The following is a 22909-nucleotide window of genomic DNA, read 5'->3' on the forward strand; positions in this document are numbered from 1 at the left end:
CATGTCGATGGTCACTCACTGACCCCTGACTGTGGAGATATGTCGATGGTCACTCACTGATCCCTGACTGAGGAGTCATGTCAATGGTCACTCACTGACACCTGACTGTGGAGATATGTCGATGGTCAGTCACTGACCCCCGACTGTGGAGATATGTCGATGGTCACTCACTGACACCTGACTGTGGAGATATGTCGATGGTCAGTCACTGACCCCCGACTGTGGAGATATGTCGATGGTCACTCACTGACCGCTGACTGTGGAGACATGTCGATGGTCACTCACTGACCCCTCACTATGGAGATATGTCGATGGTCACTCACTGACCGCTGGGCACAGCCGCTCCCCCGCCGATGTCGGTTTGGCGGGGCCGCGTGGCGCGTGCGGCGTCCGCTTTGGGCGGGAAGGCGGCCCTGCCACACGCCGCCTGGCGGGAGACCCCGTGCCGCCAGTCGAGGAGGCGGCAAGATGGCGGCCGCTGGCTGAAGGAGCGGGGAGGGGGGGCAGGAGGGAGAGCGGGCCGGGTGGGCGGCCTCCAGCCAGTCAGCAGCAGCAGCAGCAATAAATAACGGAGCCCGTCCTGGGGTGGCCGGGTGGGGGGGAAGGCGGAGACAGACAGACAAACAAACCCGGGATGAAGATTTAAAACCAGCGGCGCGGCTCCGATGTGAGGAAGCGGTGTGGACGGGACGGAGCAGCTCAGGGGGAAGAGATTCTTCCGGGCCCCTGTTTACGGGGGCCTGAGGCCTGGGCCTAGGAAGGATGTGCGCTGTGTGAGCCGGGCCTTGCGGTTTATTTTAGTTTTAATTTCTTTGATTTTTATTGTTGTGTTTTGGAAGGGGGAGGGGACGAGTTCGGTACCGGGTCCCCTCCGCAGCCTCCCCTCCCTTTGCTTCCTCCTCCTCCTCCCTTCCGTCTGGGCCTGAGCCGTGGCCATGGCGGATACCCGGAGGCGGGTGAAGGTTTACACACTCAACGAGGACAGGCAGTGGGACGATCGTGGCACCGGGCACGTCTCGTCCAGCTACGTGGAGCGGCTGAAGGGGATGTCCCTCCTCGTCCGGGCCGAGTCTGATGGTAAGAGATCTGGGGCTCCCTGACGGGGGGAGGGGGTTGGGGGTTGATGGCAAATTACAGGCCTCAACAATCCAGCAATAGGTCTGTACCCTCTGTTATGTATTGACAACCGAAATTCGAGTCTACTTAATAGATCAGAGTGAATTGGGGGTATTATTTTTATATGGAAGTACATAGTTTTGGTGCTGAACTACCCTGAGCCCTTCCTTATTGCCTGGTCTAACTCGAAAGAAGTTTTAGTCTTGCTGCAAATCTCTCCCTCATTCATTAACCCTCGAGTGGTTTCCCAGCCTCTCATTTGTATTGGTCAGCTGTCTCATACAGGCAGCTCTGTTGTTAAAAGGAAAAACGCTCTGGCTCCACTTGGTTGATTTTTTTTTCCTGTGTTTTCTGATGTTGATGATCGGATTGAGTTGCCTCTGAATGCTGCAAAGAATGTAGTGGATGCCTTTTGATTACCAGTTTTCTTTCATGCACCGCTGGGAGATTTGTTGTTGATTTATGTCAACATACATGGAAGGTTGGCGAAAGAGGCCGGTGTGCTGGCCTTTGCGTCCCTAGTAGCCCGGCGAAGGATTTTGCTACAGTGGAAGGACGCGAGGCCCCCAAGCGTGGAGACCTGGATCAATGACATGGCGGGCTTTATTAAGCTTGAGAAGGTTAAATTCGCCCTGAGAGGATCGGTGCAAGGGTTCTTTAAAAGGTGGCAACCTTTCCTCGACTTTCTGGCTCAACGATAGGGTACTGGGACAGTAGCAGCAGCAACCCGGGGGGGGGGGGGGGGGGGGGCGTTGATTATGTTAGCTTATTTTATTTAAATTTGATTTATCTAATTTTAATTTATGGTTAAGTTCTCTTGTTTGGGGGGGGGGGGGTGGGGGAATGTGATACATGTGATGTTACGGTATGGGGGGAATTGTGGGTGTTATGGGGCTGTTAGTTGCATATTACTGCTTTTTGCTATACTTTTTGTTATATTTTCTGCAAAAAATTCCAATAAAAAAATTTAAAAAAAAAAAAAAAAAAAAAAACATACATGGAAGGTTGTTTTATTCAAAGGTCAATCAGTATTTGACAGGAGTGATAACTTGGGATCATAAAGTTCTACAGTCCAGACTTTTTGCCGTGGTAGTTTGCAATGGCCGTGGCTCCATTTCCGTCCTTACTGACATTTCTTTTGGGCACCACAGTAGCACAAGTGGCTAGCACTGTGGCATCACAGCGCCAGGGACCCGGGTTCGATTCCCCGCTGGGTCACGTCTGTGCGGAGTCTGCACGTTTTCCCCGTGTCTGTGGGATTCCTCCGAGTGCTCCGGTTTCCTCCCACAGTCCAAAGACGTGCAGGTTAGCTAGATTGGCCATGATAAATTGCCCTTTGTGCCCAAAAAGGTTATGAGGGGTTACTGAGTTACGGGGATAGGGTGGAAGTGAGTGCTTAAGTGGGTCGGTGCAGAATCGATGGGCTGAATGGCCTCCTTCTGCACTGTACATTCTATGTCGTATGGTATTTTTACAATATTAAATTTTGCTACAAAAGCTGTTACTTTGGGACATATGTTCTCACAACCTGCTCTGTTTCAACAATACCATTCTCCAACTCTCTTTGCTTATTTGGTAGTGTGGACTTGTATACTTTGGGACGGGCCACTGTGTCCACACGATTGAAAATTGCCTCCCCCACCAGGCCCGGTGTTCTCAACTCTCAAATGGTCAATGTTGAGGGGACGACAAAGAAAACAAGTTCAAAGACACTCTGAAGGTCTCCTTGCAAGTGCAACAGCATTGGCCTTAATGACTGAGGAGCTTATTATCAATTCCTGGGAATGGCAACAACATATCTGTCAGTCTGCATCATACTTCACGTCGCAGCATCTTAATGATGAGACGGAGTGGTGGTGAAGGAAGAAAAGTCCTGCATTTCAGATTGTGTTACCTTATGAGATGTGCTGCCCTTGTTTCTAAAGATCTGCAATTCAAAAAACAGCCCGCTCAGTCACATACAGACCCATGGCAAAACACATCACCCTGTGTAGACATCATCGCTGAATCAACAGTCATTGACCATGAATAGCTTGCTTGACGTTTTGAGCTAAGTGGAGAAATCCACATCTGCTAAATTAGTCAGGTGAGTTGTAGATTCGGACACTGAAATGAACAAAAGGATACCCTTTACCCATAGCTCTGAAGCATCTTAATCTCCCTTCAGTGTTCTCACTCCCAGTGATAGGGTTGAATCCCAAAACCTGCAGCCGACGTTTTCCCTGATCACTTAGAAAAATAAATACTGAGCCAGTGGGATCCTCGGGCCTGAGATGTTCGGTCTGACAAATAGCCATTGACCTGGATTGTGAACTTTTTTTTTTCCTCTCCACACGTGCATTCAGTATTTCTGGCATTTTTTGTTTCTAAGACTCACCCAAGACGAGGTATAAACCCTTCTGCTTTGTGAACTGTTTTGAGCAAAGTCATTACCACTGTTGCTTCACAGCTTCAGGGACCAGGTTCGATTCCCAGGTCAGGTCACTGTCGGTGCGGAGTCTGCACGTTCTCCCAGTGTCTGCGTGGGTTTCGTCCGGATGCTCTGGTTTCCTCCCACAAGTTCTGAAGTGCTGTTAAGTGAATTGGACATTCTGAATTCTCCCTCCGTGTACCCGAATAGGTGCTGGAGTGTGACGACTCGGGGATTTTCACAGTAACTTCATTGCAGTGTGAATGTAAGCCTACTTGTGACATTTATAAAGATTATAATTATTAATCATCCCTAGTGCCTTTGGATGGAGGGGGGGAGCATATTTGATTGTGCTTATAATCATTTCCCAATCCCCCACCTCATAATCAAGTGAGTGAGATTGGTTTGTATCATGCTGTTCATGAAATGTAATAACATCATGTCGGCCCCCCCCCCCCATTTACCTAAAATTTATTGATTTAGATTTGAAGATAATATATTTCATTTCCTACTTAGAATCATAGACTTTACAGTGCAGAAGAAGCCCATTCGGCCCATCGAGTCTGAACTGGCCCTTAGAAAGAGAACCCTAGCCAAGCTCATACCTCTACCCTATCACCGTAACCCAGTAACCCCACCCAATCATTTTGGACAGGAAGGGCAATTTATCATGGCCGATCCATCTAACCTGCACATCTTTGGACTGTGGGAGGAAACCAGAGGACCCTGAGGAAACCCATGCAGACATGGGGAGAACGTGCAGACACCGCACAGACAGTGACCTAAACCGGGAATTGAATCTGGGACCCTGAGCTGTGAAGCAACAGTGCTAACCACTCTGCTACCGTGCCTAACTATTGCCCTGAACTTTAAGTTGGTTGCTTCACCCTGACTGATTCATCTTCTGGTAATAAAAGTGTTCAGTTTACTTAACAATATCATGGAATATCAGACATGCTCATTTTGGTTTAACATTGGTTAACATTTTGGGCAGCATGGTGGCGCAGTGGGTAGCAATGCTGCCTTGCGGCGCCGAGGACCTGGGTTCGTTCCTGGCCTCAGGTCACTGTTCGTGTGGAGTTTGCACATTCTTCCTGTGTCTGCATGGGTCTCACCCCTACAACCCAAAAAGATGTGCAGGGTAGGTGAATTGGCCATGCTAAATTGCCCTTGAATTGGAAAAAAATAATCGGTTAACATTTTGGTTAACATTGTCAGCGTATGGGCCAGCACGGTGGCGCAGTGGGTTAGCACTTGTGGCCTCATGGCGCCGAGGTCCCAAGTTCGATCCTGTCTCTGGGTCGCTGTCCATGTGGAGTTTGCACATTCTCCCTGTGTTTGCATGGGTTTCGGCCCCACAACCCAAAAATGTGCAGGCTAGGCGGATTGGCCACGTTAAATTGCCCCTTAATTGGAAAAAATGAATTGGGTACTCTAAATTTAAAAAAGAAAATTGTCAGCGTATGTCAAATTTAGAAAGAAACATGATCGTAATGTCCTTGAGGGTGCAACTAATTAGTTTTGCATGTGCCGTTTTGGGTATGCATAGATATGAAAGTGGTGGTACAGCTTTGAAGTCAGAGAATTGATTCCTAAACATGCATCAACTTCACGTCAGCAGCAGTATACCTTTAGGCAGGTGCAAACTTGTATTTTGGAAATGCATACACTGTCCATAGGCCACCTGAGTACTTTCTAATCTCTATTTTCTAACAACATTACCAAAACAGATAATTTTGTCATTTTATTTTCATTTTGGTAGGACATTGTGTGCAATTTGGCTGCTGTGTTTTGCTTCCATAACACTGGCTACATTTGATTTATTAACAGTGAAAGACTTTGTAATTTCCTGGGGATGCAAAAGATATTAAATCCCTACGTTTTTTTCAATCAATCGTTTTGTTTGGGGGAAAAATGAACCCAAGCGGGTCAGAGCGATAGGTGGGCATGTTTTCCCACACACAGACCAAATTTCCAAATCATGACCAAATTTTCACAGACAACTGGCAGTGGCTGGGATCTGCTAACTGAACATCACAATTTACGGGTAAAGTTTGAGGCCAATATCTGACACAACTGTTAACATGCAGTTCTGAGGGACTGCATTAGCAAATCAACCTGCCATTCCAATTTGGAAGAGATTTTTCTGGATGATTTTTGTGGGATGGAATTAAGCTTATGAAGCAGCTGTAAATGGACATAGAATTGTGGCAATGAAAGTTAGGTAGATGAGCAGATTTTTTTTTTTTGCCCTTCATGGCTGATAAACGCAAGTATAAAAGGTGTTAGCGGCACTGTTTTGACAGTGACTAGCACAGTTTCTTCACAGCTCCAAGGTCTCTTGTTCAATTCCCGGCTTGGGTCACTCGTTGCGGAGTCTGCACGTTCTCCCTGTGTTTGCGTGGGTTTCCTCTGGGTGCTCCGGTTTCCTCCTACAGTCCAAAGATGTGCAGGTTAGGTGGATTGGCCATGCTAAATTGCCCTTGGTGTCCAAAACGGTTAGGTATGGTTACTGGGTTACAGGAATAGGGTGAAGGTGTGGGCTCAGGTAGGGTGTTCTTTCCAAGGGCCAGTGCAGATTCAATGGGCCAAATAGCTGCCTCCTGCACTGTAAATTCAAAGATTTTAGTGTTTATAAATGATGTCAGTTTCTGTATTTTTATCAGTTTGTCTTGTCTTTCTTTACCCATTTCTTTATAATGTAGGTTTATAGCTCCATCTGAATCTTGCTTTTTCCCTTTCATCGTACCTGCAGTCAATGGATTTCCTCATTTCATGTTAGGCTTTGATAAATCATAGTACAAGATATGATACATTTTCGTGCATTCCCGTAATAGCCTCCCCGAACAGGTGCCGGAATGTGGCGACTAGGGGATTTTCACAGTAACTTCATTTGAAGCCTACTTGTGACAATAAACGATTTTCATTCTTTCATTTCATTTCCATTTGAACAGTATGAAACACCCATTATTGCACCTGTGCAGTCTTGTTTTTCCAGTCTTGTGTGGAGAGAATCTTTTGAGTGTATAATTCTATGATGAAATATTGGTTGGAGGCTTTCCAATGGTGCAAGCTATTTGAAGTGATTAATTAGGAGTAACAAGAAGCCCATTGCATGGCATTAGTGTGCATTGGCTTTCTCTCTTAGTTCCCATTTCTCACCGTCTCCAGACCTTGCTTCCAGTAATTTATTTAGAGCCTCATAAGTGACAGCATGGTACTCCAATTGAAGGAGTAATAAAAATACGCAGTGCATTAAGAACATATACCTACAAGCTCCAAACTTTCTAGTTGAAGTGTTATTTGAATTAAAGGTTGAGATTATTGCAGCGTTGAGATTATTTTTAACAACTTCACCTGTTGGATCACCTGTAGCTCAGTCATTGGGTTCCATTCTTGTTTATTGAGGAAAATGCAGGAATTAAGTTTAATCTTGCATCTGTTTAAAATATCTCCAGTGGTACATGGAAATAGTGCATTGAATAATGCTTCTGTAGTTTATAACTTAATCTGAAAGCTTCAGTGGTTCATCATCTCAACTTCAAGATCTTCTACCACAAAACAATGATAAATATTATTGTGCTTGGGTGTGATTAGTTGAATACATTGTCCAGCTGGGATTTAGTTTGTTGACATGAGGATATCTTTAGGTTTTTAGAAATCTCAAACTCTACTGACTGATGCTGTTCTAATTATTGCCCTGAGCCACACACTTGCCTGTATGAGGGCAGCTCCAACAACACTCGAGAAGCACAAGACCATCAGGGATAAAGCAGCCCGCTTGTCCTTCCACAAATACTCACTCCCTCGTACTACCGATGAACAGTGGCAGCCGTGTACCATCGACAAGATGCACCATGGTAACTCGTTAAGGTTCTTTAGACGATACCTTCCAAACCCACTACCATCTAGAAGGACAAGAGCAACAGATACTTGGGAACCCCACCACCTGGAGGTCCCTTCTCTCTCCTCTTCTCTCCCCCCCCCCCCCCCCCCAACCACCACCACAAAAGTCACTCACCACCCTGACTTGGAAATATATAGCCATCCCTTCACTGTTGCCTGGGCAAAATCCTGGAACTCCCTCCCTAACAGCATAGTGAGTATACCTGCACCTGAAAGACTGTTGCGGTTCAAGATGGCAACTCATCACTACCTTCTGAAGGGCAACTAGGGATGGGCAATAAATGCTGGCCTAACCAACGAGCCCACATCCTGCAAAATGAATTTTTTTTTAAAAATCGCAATGTTTGACATATCTGCATCGCTTTGAACCTGTCGGGAGTTCTGTATTATTTATTCACTGTTTCTTACTTTCTAAAATTCTCAATGTAGGTGATTTGGACAGCAACAGGCAATACATAAGACCGTAAGATATCGGAGCAGAATTAGGCCACTCAGCCCATCGAGTCACTTCGCCATTCGATCATGGCTGATATTTTTCTCATCCCCATTCTCCTACCTTCTCCCCATAACCCCTGATTCCCTTATTGATCAAAAACCTATCTATCTCTGTCAGTGATTTGGCCTCCACAGCCTTCTGCGGCAAAGAGTTCCACAGATTCACCACCCTCTGGCTGAAGAAATTCCTCCTCATCTCTGTTTTAAAGGATCGTCCCTTTAGCCTGAGATTGTGTCCTCTGCTTCTAGTTTTTCCTACAAGTGGGAACATCCTCTCCACGTCCACTCTATCCAGGTCACACAGTATCCTGTAAGTTTGAATAAGAGTCCCCCTCATCCTTCTCATCCAATGAGTACAGACCCAGAGTTCTCACCCATTTCTCATACAACAAGCTCTTCATTCCAGGGCTCATTCTTGTGAACCTCCTGTGGACCCTTTCCAAGGCCAACATCCTTCCTTAGATATGGGGCCCAAAACTGCTCACAATACTCAAAATGGGGTCTGACCAGAGCCTTGTATAGCCTCAGAAGTATATCCCTGGTCTTGTATTCTAATCCTCTCGACATGAATGCTAACATTACATTTGCCTTCCTAACTGCCGACTGAACCTGCACATTAACCTAGAGAGAATCATGAACAAGGACTCCCAAGTCCCTTTGCGCGTCTGATTTCCTAAGCATCTTCCCATTTAGAAAATAGTCTATGCCTCCATTTCTCCTTCTAAAGTGCATAACCTCACACTTTTACACATTGTATTCCATCTGCCATTTTTTTGCCCACTCTCATAGCCTGTCCAAGTCCTGCAGCCTGCCTGCTTCCTCAATACTACCTGCCCCTCTGCAGATCTTTGTATCATCTGCAAACTGAGCAACAGTGCCTTCAGTTCCTTCCTCCAGAACATCAATGTATATTTTAAAAAGTTGTCCCAACACCGACCTCTGAGGTACACCACTAGTCACCGGCTGTCATCCTGAAAAAGACACCTTTATCCCTACTCTCTGCCTGCTGCCAGTCAGCCAATCCTCTAATCATGCCAGGATCTTACCCATAACACCATGGGCTCTTAATTTATTTAACAGTCTCTTATGCGATACCTTGTCAAAGACCTTCTGGAAATCTAAATAAATCACGTTGATTGGTTCTCCTTTGTTTAACTTCCTTGTTACTTTCTCAAAGAACACTTAACAGATTTGTCAGACTTAACTTCCACTTATCCGAAGCCATGCTGACTATTTTATCATGCGCTTGCAAGTACTCCGCGAACTCGCCTTTAATAATGGACTCTAAAATCTTACCAATGACCGAAGTCAGGCTGACCACCCTATAATTTCCCGTCTTCTGTCTCCCTCCCTTCTTAAATAATGCTGTTACATTAGTCACTTTCCACCCTCTGGGACCGTTTCCATCACCAATGCCTCCACAATCTCCTGAGCTATCTCTTTTAGAATCCTGGGGTGCAGTTCATCCGGTCCAAATGATTTATCCACCATCAGACCTTTCAGTTTCCCCAGAACCTTTTCCTTAGTAATGGTCACTGCACTCTGCCCCCTGATTCTCCTGAAGTTTTGGTAACCCACTGGTGTCTTCAACCTTGAAGGCTGATGCAAAGAGGGCAGCACGGTAGCATAGTGGTTAGCACAATTGCTTCACAGCTCCAGGGTCCCAGGTTCGATTCCCGGCTTGGGTCACTGTCTATGCGGAGTCTGCACGTTCTCCCCGTTTGTGTGTGGGTTTCCTCCGGGTGCTCCGGTTTCCTCCCACAGTCCAAAGATGTGCAGGTTAGTGTTGAGTGGGGTTATTGGGTTATGGGGATAGGGTGGAGGTATGGGCTTGGGTAGGTGCTCTTTCAAAGAGCCGGTGCAGACTCTCTGGGCCAAATGGCTTCCTTCTGCACTGTAAATTCTATGGTAATTCTATGAAAGTAACTATCCAGTTCGTCTGCCGTTTCTTTGTTTCCGATTATTACTTCTCCAGACACATTTTCCAGTGGTCCAATGTCTATTTTTGCCTCCTTTACCTTTTATATATTTGAAAAAATAGCACCTTCCCGAGGCCCAACCCCCACCCTATCCCCGTAACCACACCTGGGGCAATTTATTGGTGGCTCATGTATTGTGTAGTCTCAACATAAGGAATGGTTTGAGGGTAGCGCAGTGGTTAGCAGTGCTGCCTCACGGAGCCGAGGACCTGGGTTTGATACTGGCCACTGTACGTGAAGTTTGCATATTCTTCCCATGTCTGTGTGGGTCTCACCTTTAGCTGGATAGGCCACGCTAAATAGCCCCTTAATTGGAAATATTAAATGTAAGGAATGGTTTGAATGTAGTATCCAAACTAATTAACGATCAGTAACTCATTGCATATGCAAATTTAAAGAGAGCACCCTCCCGAGGCCCTATCCCCGTAACCCCACATGGGGCAATTTATGGGTGGCACAGTAGCGCAGTGGTTGGCACTTTGCTTCGTAGCGTTAGGGACCCGTGTTCGCTTCCCGGCTTGGGTCACTGTCTGTGCGGAGACTGCGCATTTTCCCCGTGTCAGCATGGGTTTCCTCCGGGTGCTCCGGTTTCCTCCCACAAGTCCCGAAAGACGTGCTTGAATTGGACCTTCTGAATTCTCCCCCTTCAGTGTACCTGAACAAGTGCCGGTATGTGGCGACTAGAGGATTTTCACAGTAACTTTATTGCAGTGTTCGTGCAAGCTTACTGTGACACTAATAAAGATTATTTATTATGGCCAATCAACCTAACCTGAACATCTTTGGTCTGTGGGAGGAAACTGGAGGACCTGGAGGAAACCCAAGCAGACACGGAGAGAACGTGCAAACTCCACACAGTCACCCGAGCTCAGAATCAAACCCGGGTCTCTGGCACTGCGAGGCAGCAGTGCTAACCACTGTGCCAACATGCTGTCTGAAAGGTTGTCTGTTTGAACCAAGGCAGAGTGGGGAGAGACCTCGGGAGCAGAAAGAATAAAAATCATCTTGTGTTGTTACTGCTAATTGCCAGCCAGCAACTCTTACTTTGACTGGAAAAGTCCTGTGGAAATAAATCAAGTTTGGCTGTGAAACTTTCCTGTGGTCGACGAGACTGCCTAGGCTGGTAAATAAAAAAGATGCAGTTCCCAATGATAACTAATTCCTGAAGGGCATTTAACAAAGTATTCATTACTTTAGCAGTAAGCTTCAAAAGAGTTCCACAAATTTGACCAGTGAGTATAGACAAGTTATGAAGGGGAAAAGGATGTAATAGTGAGCATTAACAGTCGTGACAGCTGCATTGCACAAACCTAAAAACTGGACCATCAAGCGCATCAGCAGTTTGAAGGAACATCAATAAAATAATAAATTCAAGCGATTTCTGACAGGGAAACATTTTTTTAAGTTGAGGGAAATAAATTTGCAGGATCATGGGTTAGAGCAGTGAATAGAACTGATTAGGTTGCTCTGCAGAGAGCCACCATAAACCCGATGGGCCAAATAGCCTCCTCCTGTGCCATTATGACTCTTACCCACAATCTGATCGATTTGGCTTATTTTTGTGAAATCATTAAGTGGGAAGAGCAATATTTTTTTCCAAAGATTGCCCAAGTGGTGTTCAAATTATGAGGAATCGACAGAGGAGACCGAGAGAAATTGTTCCCATTAACAAAAAGGTAAAGAATCAATGGAGACCAATTTAACATGAATGACAAAAGAACCATAGACGACATGAGGGAAAAATGCTTTTAACACCGCATGTGGTTAGGATCTCAAATTTACTCCCTGGGAGTGTGGTGGGGTCCAGATTCAGTAATAACTTTCAAAATGGATTTGAATAATCTGGAGTGATAAAATTTTGCAGTCTATGGGTGGAAAAAAGGCAGGGAAATAGGGCTAGCTGAGTTCTTGCAGAGAGCCAGCACGAGCACAACGGGTCGAAAGATCTCCTGTGTTGTAATTATTCTAAGGTTCCTCGAATGTTGTACCATAGTACCTGGAAGTATCTTTCTTTGAAGTAAAGGCCCTTTGTTACAATTGGATACCAAGGAACCAATGTGAATTACTATTGTAAACTGTGCACTGGTGTGCATTATTATAAGGGTTTTATTGCATGGGACAGTTGTTTAAAGTTGTTGAGAAATTCTGAAAGTTACTGATGTTTAACTTCACAAGTAGAAATTTTATTTATTCATGGATGTAGGTGTTGCTAACGAGGCAAGTGTATATTACGTATCCCTAGTTTCCCTTGGGAAGGTGGTGGTGATCTGCTTTCTTGACCTACTGCACTCCATGTGATAAGGTCCTACTGCACTCCATGTGATGGAGGTACTCCTCTCTTTAGCGTTACGTCAGGATTGACTCAAAATTGACCGTTGGAATCCCCAAGCTTGTTTGCTTGGTAGTGTGTTTTCAACCTTGTACTCTTTAAGTTTGATGGTGTTCCTTTAATTTGTTGCACATGGGATTGTCTTGAATTTTTAAAAATTCTCGTTCAATGATGATCTCAAGACTACATTTATTTGGGCAGCACGGTGGTGCAGTGGGTTAGCCCTGCTGCTTCTCGGTGCCGAGGTCCCAGGTTCGATCCCGGCACTGGGCCACTGTCCATGTGGAGTTTGCACATTCTCCCCGTGTCTATGTGGGTTTCGCCCCCACAACCCAAAGATGTGGATTGGCCAAGCTAAATTGCCCCTTAATTGGAAAAAAAATTAATTGGGTACTCTAAATTTATTTTGAAAAGACTACGTTTATTTGCCCCTAATTAATTGCCCTGGAAAGTGATGGGCCAACCAAACCCACTGGAATCCTTATGGGGGTACTGCTCTTTCATTGCATTTCGTAGGAAATTCCAGAATATTGACCCAGTGACAATACAGGAAAGCGATACAGATCTCATATTAGGATGCTGCATTTTTTCTGATGAACCAATAATGAGATGGTGTGTGACCTTGGAGGTGATGCTCTATGTTCTCACGATATTACTGTTCTGGCAGGTGTTAAGTATTGTTATCATATTGTACCCGTGATGGAGGGAATAGATGTTATGTCCAGAATTGGGTGGGGCAGGGGAGTGTGGCAGACAGGGCTAAATAATCAATCGAATTATACTAGATAATGATTTAGTCATGATCCAGGAAGTGGAAAATATTGCATCGTATTATTGTTTTGGTTCCTATAACTAAGCCTGAAATTATTCTTCAATTTTGTTACAAAAAATGAAAATGCTAGAAAATCTCAGCAGGTCTGACAGCATCTATGGCGAGAGAATGGAGCTCATGTTTCAGATCTGGGTGACTCATTATCAAATTTTATTATGTGGCCAAGGAAAGTATGAAAATACTTCTTCGCTGAATCGCATATGAGTAGTGTCAGATGTACCATGAGTGTTTTTTCAGTGAGTTTGCCTCACTGACGATTGGTTGCGTAAAACTAAAAGTTTTGCTGAATGCCTGTTGTTTCATTTGCTTCATGCACATGAAGTGGTAATTCTTCAATCACTACAGTGATTCTTTTTTATTCTGTCAAAGCATTTCCAGCACAAAGCCCTGAATTTAGCAGCTGTTCCTCAATATCTGGAAGTTGTTGTGAAAAAACGAGAAGAACTGAAGATTTGAATGCCACTGCTATAATTACACTTTTCAGTTGCATTGATGAATGAGCTTAAAAATCCTACTAGAGGGTGGTTCAGTGGTTAGCACTATTGCCTCACAGCGCCGAGGACCCTGGTTCGATCCAGGTCACTGTCCGTGTGCAGTTTGCACATTCTCCCCTTGTCTGCATGGGTCTCACCCCCACAACCCAAAGATTGACAGGGTAGGTGTTTTGGTCACACTAAATTGCCCTAAATTGGAAAAAAAAATGAATTGGGTACTCAAATCCTACCAGATTCCAAAGGTGGCCTGTGAAATTGAAGTTCTTCTGTACACTTTTTGACGAGGAGAATGTCTTGCCTTTCAAGGGATGTGCTTATGTCTCTTAACTGTAATTCAAATCTTCAGTTGTCAGTTTGTATCAAGAAACTATATATTATGGTCACAGCTTTGGTCAATCAGCACAATCCGTTTTGCATATGCCTGGTTATTGATCACCTTTAAAATTAAATGTAGTTTTTCAAACTATCTCTGTTTGGTATTGGATTAAAAGTTAGCACTAAACAGTATAAATCTGCGGTAAATTAAAGCATGCCAGAATTCCACTCTTCCTTCCTGTTGGGAAAGTTACAATTGATTGAAATTTCAGCAACCTTTCTGACCATTTGCAATGTTGAAATAGAAACAGAATCATTTGAAAGGAATTATGAAAATTTAAAGAACAACCAAAGAGAATGCCCTTTTTACTGAAATTTATAATTGATTTCAGATTAATGTTAGAATGTTCTGAGAATCCACTATTCTATCATACTTTTTTCAATTTGAAGTTTATTTCATGAAATGTATGTTTCTGCAGAATAATTTTGCATGTGCAACTATTAAATGCTGCTTAGGATGGTAATGACTAGCATAATAAAAATAAACTTTAATAACTTGAACAGATTCTGATCCAAGAGATGAAAGTCCAATCAATGTCCGATTCGCAATAGCATCCAAATTACTATCTATGTCCATATATTTTGGGAGACCAGTAAAACAGCTAAGCATAGTTGTCAATAATGTCCCTTGTACATTGCCATTTGAACTTCAGACGATAATGGTTTCGGGTAAAATGTCTCCATGGCTTGGTCTCATTCTAAAACGTACATATTAACTTGCATAATCTGCTCTCATCATATATTTAATGAAATACCAACAGTAATTCCTATTTTGAACTGTATCTGAAGTCTTCAATAAGGAAGCACCGTATAGAAAAAATTGGCATTGTAAGCCCACGCTGTCAACCAGCTCTTGGCAACTTAAATAGTAAAATTAATTAAATCTAAATGTGCACACTACTTTGTTAGCAAGCCATCAGTATTCATTACATCACTTGTCGTGCACCTTCTCTGAAATTGTGCTTTCCTGCGCTATATATCTTCTGCCTTCCATTGATGGCTCTTAGAGAAATGGGATGTCACCTGAAATAATATTCTATGCTGCTTACTCTTGCTAGCCACCAAAAGAATATGCTGTAATATAGAGGTGGGACTGATATAGTCCCCGGTACAGAAAGATTTTTACCACAAAATCTACAATTTCATTGGGCTATCCAGGAATTTAGTTAGTCGCTTTTGTGGAGAAATACTCAGTCTCTGCTCCTCATCTACCTAAAATTGTACACCATAGATATCATGGAATCCCTACAGTGCAGAAGGCTTGTGTGCTTTATGTCTCTTAACTGTAATTCAAAACTTCAGTTGTCAGTTTGCATCAAGAAACTATGTATTATGGTCACAGCTTTGGTCAATCAGCAGAATCAGTTTTACATATGCCTGGTTATTGATCACCTTTAAAAAATAAATGTAGTTTTTCGGACTATCTCTGTTTGGTATTGGATTAAAAGTTAGCACTAAACAGTATAAATCTGTAGTAAATGAAAACATGCCAGAATTCCACTCTTCCTTCCTGGATGGCTATTTGGCCATCGGGTCTGCACCGACCCTATGAAAGAACACCCTATCTCGGGTCACAACCCCACCCTATCCCAGTAACCCCACCTAAACTTTTGGGGCAACTTAGCATGCCCAATCTACCTAACTGGCACATCTTTGGACTGTGGGAGGAAACCAATGCAGACATGGGGAGAAAATGCAAACTCCACACAGTCACCCAAGGCTGGAATTGAAGCGGTCCCTGGCACTGTGAGTCAGCAGTGCTAACCATTGTGCCACCACTAAATGTACAGCGAACTGTGTGCGCAGAATCTTGACCACTTCATCATACAGTAAAATATTGGACTTTACCAAGAATAGGTCTTTCAATTGAAACTTCTGGCTGGGATTGTGGGCCCTTTTTAATGGCAAACGGTAATGTATCTTTATGGTGAAGTACTGAATATATATTGATCACATAAGGGTTGAGTCTGGTACTGGGACCTAATGTTCTAATACTCTTCAGCACCTGATTTTGAATAAAATATGCATTCATGGTATGTTCTTTCTTGCTCTTTTAGGATTGTGACGGCAAATAGATTCTGTTGATCAGAATCTGATCTGTCTTGTTGGGGCAAATATTTGCAAATGGCTGTGATTTACTTGAGAATTCAAATCTGATCCTCTCCTGACAAAAAAATGGCAATGTTATACGATGGAAAAAAAATTAACAATGTTTTTAATGTCATTTGCTCGCTGAGTAGTTGATATTCACCAACACAGTAGTGTAATCCAGACAAGTTGGGTCTTATTTTGACCACTTCCTGGTTAATTGCATAATCTTTCTCAAAAACTGCAGATGTCGTGTGAGTGCAGGACCTATTTTGAATATCTGGCCATCTCGATCAGTGGAATAATCAAAAATAGGAACAGTGGTGAAGCATTTGCATGTGTTTTTGCTGAAGAAATCCATTTCTTCTGTAGAAATTGAACATTGTGCATGCACACTGCCCAGCAATTGTTTTTAGTTTTCTGTAGACTCGTTTACATGTGTATGCTAATATATTGGTAAATCTGTAGGTTCTGGTCACAGCTTTACAAGAAGAGTGATTGCACTGGAAAGAATACAACGGAGATTCATGAGATGGTTGCCAGGAATGAAGACTTTTAGCTATGCAGAAAGATTTGGAAGGCCTGGTGGTTTCCTTCGGAGCAGAGGGGAGATTTAATTGAGGTATATAAATAATAAAGGATCTAGATAGAGTGAGTAGAATTGCTTTAATCCCTTTTAGAGAGATTAATAACCAGGAGGCAAAGATTTACAATAATTACTGAAGGATGACGGCGAAGTTGAGTGATTTTTTTTTTTCACCCAGATGGAGATTGAGGTCCGGAATACTCCGATATCGGATGTGAATAGAGATACAGACCCTGAAAGTGTAGAAGATTTTAGTTTAGGCGGGCAGCATGGTGGGCTCAGGCTTGGAGGGCCAAAGGGCCTGTTCCTATGCTGTACTTTTCTTTGTTCTTCTATGCACTCTAGGTGCTGTATAACCTGTAGGACTATGAACCTGGAGCTAAAAGGTGAGGGCCGGTTTAGCTCAGTTGGCTGGACAGCTGGTTTGTGATGCAGAACAAGGCCAGCAGCGCGGGTTCAATTCCCTTGCCAGCTGAGGTTCATGAAGGCCTTCTCAACCTTGCCCCTCAAAAGGTAAAGCAGCCGATGATCATCTGGGACTATGGTGACTTTACTTACTTACTTTAGAAGATGGGTACAGTTGGATAGCACTTCCAGTTGGGCCAAGTGGCCTCCTGTGCAGTAAATCTTCTTTATGTTCTATGTTTCTGTACTCCAAATCCCTCGCAACAGTCAAATCGACTTTGGACCGTACTTATTTCTATTGATTATGGCGGAAGCGTGTTTTGCAAATTTTCTTTGTGCTGTTTTTTGCCTCACTCCCTTCTATGGCCTAGTTACTCGCATAATTTGGAGAACCGAGATAGTTCACCGGTTGATAGAAATAAATACTGATGCCGGTTAAACCATTCTGCTTACCTTGAGGTATTTGACAAGTTTAATGCAACTGGATCCGTATTACAAGTTACTTGGTTACTAGCTTCCCACCAGGTGGTGAATGTGGAGGCAATGAATGATTTCAAAAGGAAATTGGATGGGCAGTTGAGGAAATAAATTTGCAGGGTTATGGGAGTAGAGCAATGAATGGAACCGATTTGATTGTTCTGCAGAGAGCTGGCATGGACTCGATGGGTTGAATAGCCCCTCTGTCCCGTAATGACTATGATTCAGTCAATGAATTTGACTCCCTGGTGTGCTGCCTATATGAAGGTTCAACATGATTGGCTACACTGAAGTTGGTTACACTTCAGTGTAGCTTAAATTGTTCTGCTTAGTAAATGGAAAACAGTGGAACACTGCAAGAATGATTATGTAGCAGAAATCTAATTGACAACTCACGGTAACACGAGAGCAAAATTGAGAAAGTTTTAGCAGTCACCAGAATCTGATTGGATTGCAGTTTATCCTTTGTTCCCAAGCTAGCTAACATTCTATAGCATGGCTGGACTTTACGCTTGCTGCTGAACTTGCTGAATGTTGTCCACAAAATTCTCGCAACCTCTATGGTGAAGATACCCCTTTTCCAAGCAGCAATTTAAATCTGGTGTTGATTCAAGAGGATTCCCAGACATCTAAGAACAGTGATGTCCGCAAGAAAGGTTCGAGCCAATCATGTTGAACCTTCATATAGGCAGCACACCAGGGAGTCAAATTCATTGACTGAATCATAGTCATTACAGGACAGAGGGGCTATTCAACCCATCGAGTCCATGCCAGCTCTCTGCAGAACAATCAAATCGGTTCCATTCATTGCTCTACTCCCATAACCCTGCAAATTTATTTCCTCAACTGCCCATCCAATTTCCTTTTGAAATCATTCATTGCCTCCACATTCACCACCTGGTGGGAAGCTAGTAACCAAGTAACTTGTAATACGGATCCAGTTGTTAGGTTTGTGCAATGCAGCTGTCATGACTGGTGATGTTCACTATTGCATCCTTTTGTGTTCATAACTGGTTAAAATTATAAAACGTTGATAATTTTTCTTAAGCTTACTGCTAAAGTAATCAATATCTTGACGAATGCCTTTCCGGTATTAGTCCTCATTGGGAACTTCAGCTTCTTTGAATACACGCTTAGGCAGTCAGATTGACTACAGAAACGTTTCACGGGAAGATCTGAGAATAGAATGACCGCAACTTTTTAACTTTTGTATAAAATCTGGAGGAACAGAGTCACCGGGCAGCTAATTAATTTTAACAAGAATAAACGTTCATCAAACATGAAAAATTTAGAATCTAATGCAAAGGTCATCACAGATGGCAAAGCATAGTTTAAGCTACAACGGTTCCAGTAACATACCGTCCCTATAAACACACAAGTTGGCTGTGGTCAAATGCACTCTCCACTCTGAAGCTCAAGTGAATTATCTATGGATTTCTTATCAGAATCTCTCCAGATGCATCGTAGACAGTGATCCACCTTGCCTCACTGAGCTGATCCAGCTTCCACACGAGTGATTTAAAATTCCGTTCTCAAAATTCATACTTTCAAATCTTCTTTTAAATTATGCTTTCCCTCCACTTCTTCCATTGTGAAGTTTCACTTTTAGGTTTTACCCGTCTCCCTTCAACTTTCCGTTGTTTTAAACGCAAACACAAACTCTGAGATGCAACCACCGATTTCCACAATTATTTCAAATAATGTCTCCGGAACTGTGGTAATTTCTCACAAACATTAGCACTACTGCAGATGTGTTTCTGGTCTCTCATGAGCCAGTGCCTTTTCAACTCTCTCTGACTTTACTGAACAGTAATCAGTTCTGGTTCCCTGTTTCCTCTGTTATGTCAACCCCAGACTTCTTGGCAATGTTTCTTCATTTCTCAACTAGGGGAAGCACGGTAGCGCATTGGTTAGCCCTGTTGCCTCACGGCGCTGAGGTCCCAGGTTTGATCCCAGCTCTGGGTCACTGTCCGTGTGAAGGTTGCACATTCTCCCCGTGTTTGTGCGGTTTTGGGTTTTGCCCCCACAACGCAAAGATATGCAGAGTAGGTGGATTGGCCACGCTAAATTGCCCCTTAATTGGAAAAAATTAATTGGGTACTCTAAATTTTTTTAAAAACTAGCTGAACTTTAGATTTCTGGCATCTGTTTCCTTAGCCATTCCTCCATAGTATGGCTTTGCTTCTAGCAAGACTGAGCGAGATGTTCCCTCTTTAGCCTTCTAAAGCTAACTGCTTTGAGCAGAGCTGTGAGAGCTGCCCTCTCTCACTATCTCCAACTGCAATCAAATTCAGCTAAACTAAAACTTAAAAGCTTTTTTACCTTGAAAGGCTCCAGTTGCCAAGCACCAACTGCTGGTTTATTTACTCTTCAAGCCGTAGCCTCTTCTGAGCAGAATAGAGCACAGTAAGAAGTCTTACAACACCAGGTTAAAGTCCAACAGGTTTGTTTCAAACACGAGCTTTCGGAGCAATGCTCCGAAAGCTCGTGTTTGAAACAAACCTGTTGGACTTTAACCTGGTGTTGTAGGACTTCTTACTGTGCTCACCCCAGTCCAACGCCGGCATCTCCACATCAGAGCAGAATAGAATCATTGTTGGAGTTGAAACCAACCTCCACGCATACAAAGTACCTTTGTCCAGCATAAATCTAATTCTAGATTAAACATACTTAAATCTATACCTTATTTCTAATGTTTACCAATGCAAATATAAATTCTTTATAACCACCGTTATTTTCCTAATTACAGCCAAACTTGATACTTTTACAGTAACGGTAGAGATTTCTGGCTGACATTTAGTGGTGATAGCATGAGAAGGGCGGCATGTTAGCACAGTGGTTAGTACTGTTGCTTCACAGCGCCAGGGTTCTACATTTGATTACCGGCTTGGATCACTGTCTGTGGAGTTTGCATGTTCTCTCAGTGTCTGCATGAGTTTCCTCTAGGTGCTCCGGTTTCCTCCCACAAGTCCCAAAAGACGTGCTTGTTAGGTGAATTGAGCATTCTAAATTCTCCCTCCGTTTACCCAAACAGGCGCCAGAATGTGGCGACTAGAGGATTTTCACAGTAACTTCATTGCAGTTTTAAAAGTAAGCCTACTTGTGACAATAATAAAGATGTGTTTTTCCCCCTTTCTAATATAGATGTCCTGAGACTAGTTTTAAGAGACTGATTTTAATCCAAGCACTTTGTTGGACTACAATGATGCAACTTTAAGAACAGTGAAGCATACAGAATTACCAAAAATAAATATTAATATATAAAAAATTTAGCGATTGTTCTTTTTAAAAAATGTAAATACATGGAGTTACTGATCTTGTTAATTAGTAATGTCATTCAAACCATTATTTATATTGACTACACACAATATATGTATTGCCTGTTGCTATCCAAATCACCTATATTAACATTTTTAGAAATGACAAAACAGTAAATAACTATTACAGAACTCCCAGCAGGTTCAAAGAGAAGCAGATCTGTCAAAACCTGTTTGTGGCACAGGGCAACAGTTTTAAAAAAAACAGCATCGCAGTCAATAGAGTTTAAATTATCTACCAACCCTGGAATATTCCCATGTTAGTAAATTAAATCCCAAGTTTATTAAACCAATTAGACCTACCTTCTGTGCCGAATATTACTTTTCAAGGCAGCAGCAGATCTTGAAGTTAAGACAATAAACCACTGAAACTTCTAAATTGTAGAGGTATCATTCAATGTGGTATCTGTAACATTGTTAATACATCACTTTGAATTTTCAGATCAGGGAATAAATGATCATGTTTGCTTAAAGAAAGAAGCTAAAATATAAACGTGAAATTCTTTTGAAAATATGTGGAATTGCTTATAATGTAAAGTTAACCTTTTGGAGCCAGATGAGGGCGTTTAGTAGTAATGCAGTAATTATGAACTTATGATATAGCATGGAGCTGGTTTAGCAGAGGGCTAAATCGCTGGCTTTGAAAGCAGACCAAGGCAGGCCAGCAGCACAGTTCAATTCCCGTACCAGCCTCCCCGAGCAAGTAACTTTCACAGTAATATCATTTGAAGCCTACTTGTGACAATAAGCGATTTTCATTTCATCTTCATTTTTTATTTTCATGATATTAAAACCCAGGTATACCATTCAACATGGTGTAGCTTTTCTAAGTGCTTTTAAAGTGGGATTAACTGGGTTTAAAAAAAACAAAAGGGTTTCATCTATTCACTGCGTAGGGGTTACACACTGGGGGGAGGACCACAACTATCTACCATCTGGAGGAGTGGAATCACTCAGAGTAACTTCTGGATTTCCAAGTTCTTTGAGGTTGGTGTCAATTTTGGGGAATAATGATGGTGAATGCTGACAATTTTGCCATCAAAATCCAGGCCATTGTTTCCGATGAATTGGACCTCAGAGCTGAGACAACTAATGGAAGTAGTGTTTATGAGGACATTGATTTGTTAGAATTGAAAAGGTAGCCCAGGAAATAGGACAAAGAATCTAAACAATTGGCATATCAGTGTCTGCTACAGATGGAATACCTCAATTCTAGCTACTCAAAAACTGGTGGTGTCTGAAAATTCGCCATTTTGTCCCCACATTCCAACCAATCTTGACCTCACCCAGTTGGCAAAGTTCAAGGGGTCAAGTTTTGTGCGCTTGACATTTCTCGCACTCCGACGAACCTTGGCCCACGTAGAGCACCCACCCTCATTTCAATTACAAATAATATGGGTAACCCAATGCAGGTTTTTATTTTTTAAAAATCCGTATTTTGTAGAAATGGGACAATATGGAAATTGCAATAGTTGTATATTTTGATACTTATTTAGGTAATTAGAAAAACCAAGACGTAAACAAAGAATTGTCATGCAAGACTGAAGTTTTGTGCAACATTTGTACCTGCTTGGTTTTTCTAATTAAATATATATTTTTTGCTGTGCCTCAGTTGGTATCACTGTCATCTCTTGAGTCAGAAGGTTGAGTCCTACTCCAGAGCTTGAGCACAAAAATCAAAGCTGACACTCCAGTGCAGTACTGAAGGTGTCAGGTGCAATCTTCCGGATGAGATGTTAAATCAAGATCCTGTCTGCCCTCTCAGGTGAACGTAAAAAGTCCCTACAGCACTATTCAAGGGTGAGCTGGGAGTCCCTGGCTGGTATTTATCCCTCAACATCATAAAAACAGATTATTTTTAATTGAAATGAGGGTGGGTGCTCTATGTGGGCCAAGGTTCGTCGGAGTGCGAGAAATGTCAGGCGCACAAAACTTGACCCCTTGAACTTTGTCAACTGGGTGGGGTCAAGATTGGTTATTATCACATTGCTATTTGTGGGAGGTTGTTGTGTATAAACTGGCTGCCCGGTTTCCTACATTACAGTAGTGACTACACTATAAAAGTACTTTATTGGCTATAAAGAACGAGCTGTAGCTGTG

The 22909-nt window shown here is 42.9% G+C and overlaps 1 protein-coding gene across 2 annotated transcripts in view; it reads left to right on the forward strand.

The window, feature by feature from the left end:
* The first annotated feature begins 511 nt into the window (after positions 1-511).
* Positions 512-22909, forward strand: part of smek1 (SMEK homolog 1, suppressor of mek1 (Dictyostelium)) — a 139730-nt gene continuing 117332 nt past the window's right edge. Inside the window, exon 1 of one of the 2 annotated variants that reach the window (XM_038773224.1) lies at positions 512-1077. In XM_038773224.1, coding sequence (XP_038629152.1) covers positions 936-1077 — 142 coding nt within the window. In that variant the 5' untranslated portion in view covers positions 512-935. The remainder of the gene's footprint in view (positions 1078-22909) is intronic. The other variant, XM_038773214.1, reaches the window with a different exon arrangement.

Source organism: Scyliorhinus canicula, chromosome 2 (assembly GCF_902713615.1).
Source record: "Scyliorhinus canicula chromosome 2, sScyCan1.1, whole genome shotgun sequence".
Lineage (NCBI taxonomy): Eukaryota > Metazoa > Chordata > Chondrichthyes > Carcharhiniformes > Scyliorhinidae > Scyliorhinus > Scyliorhinus canicula.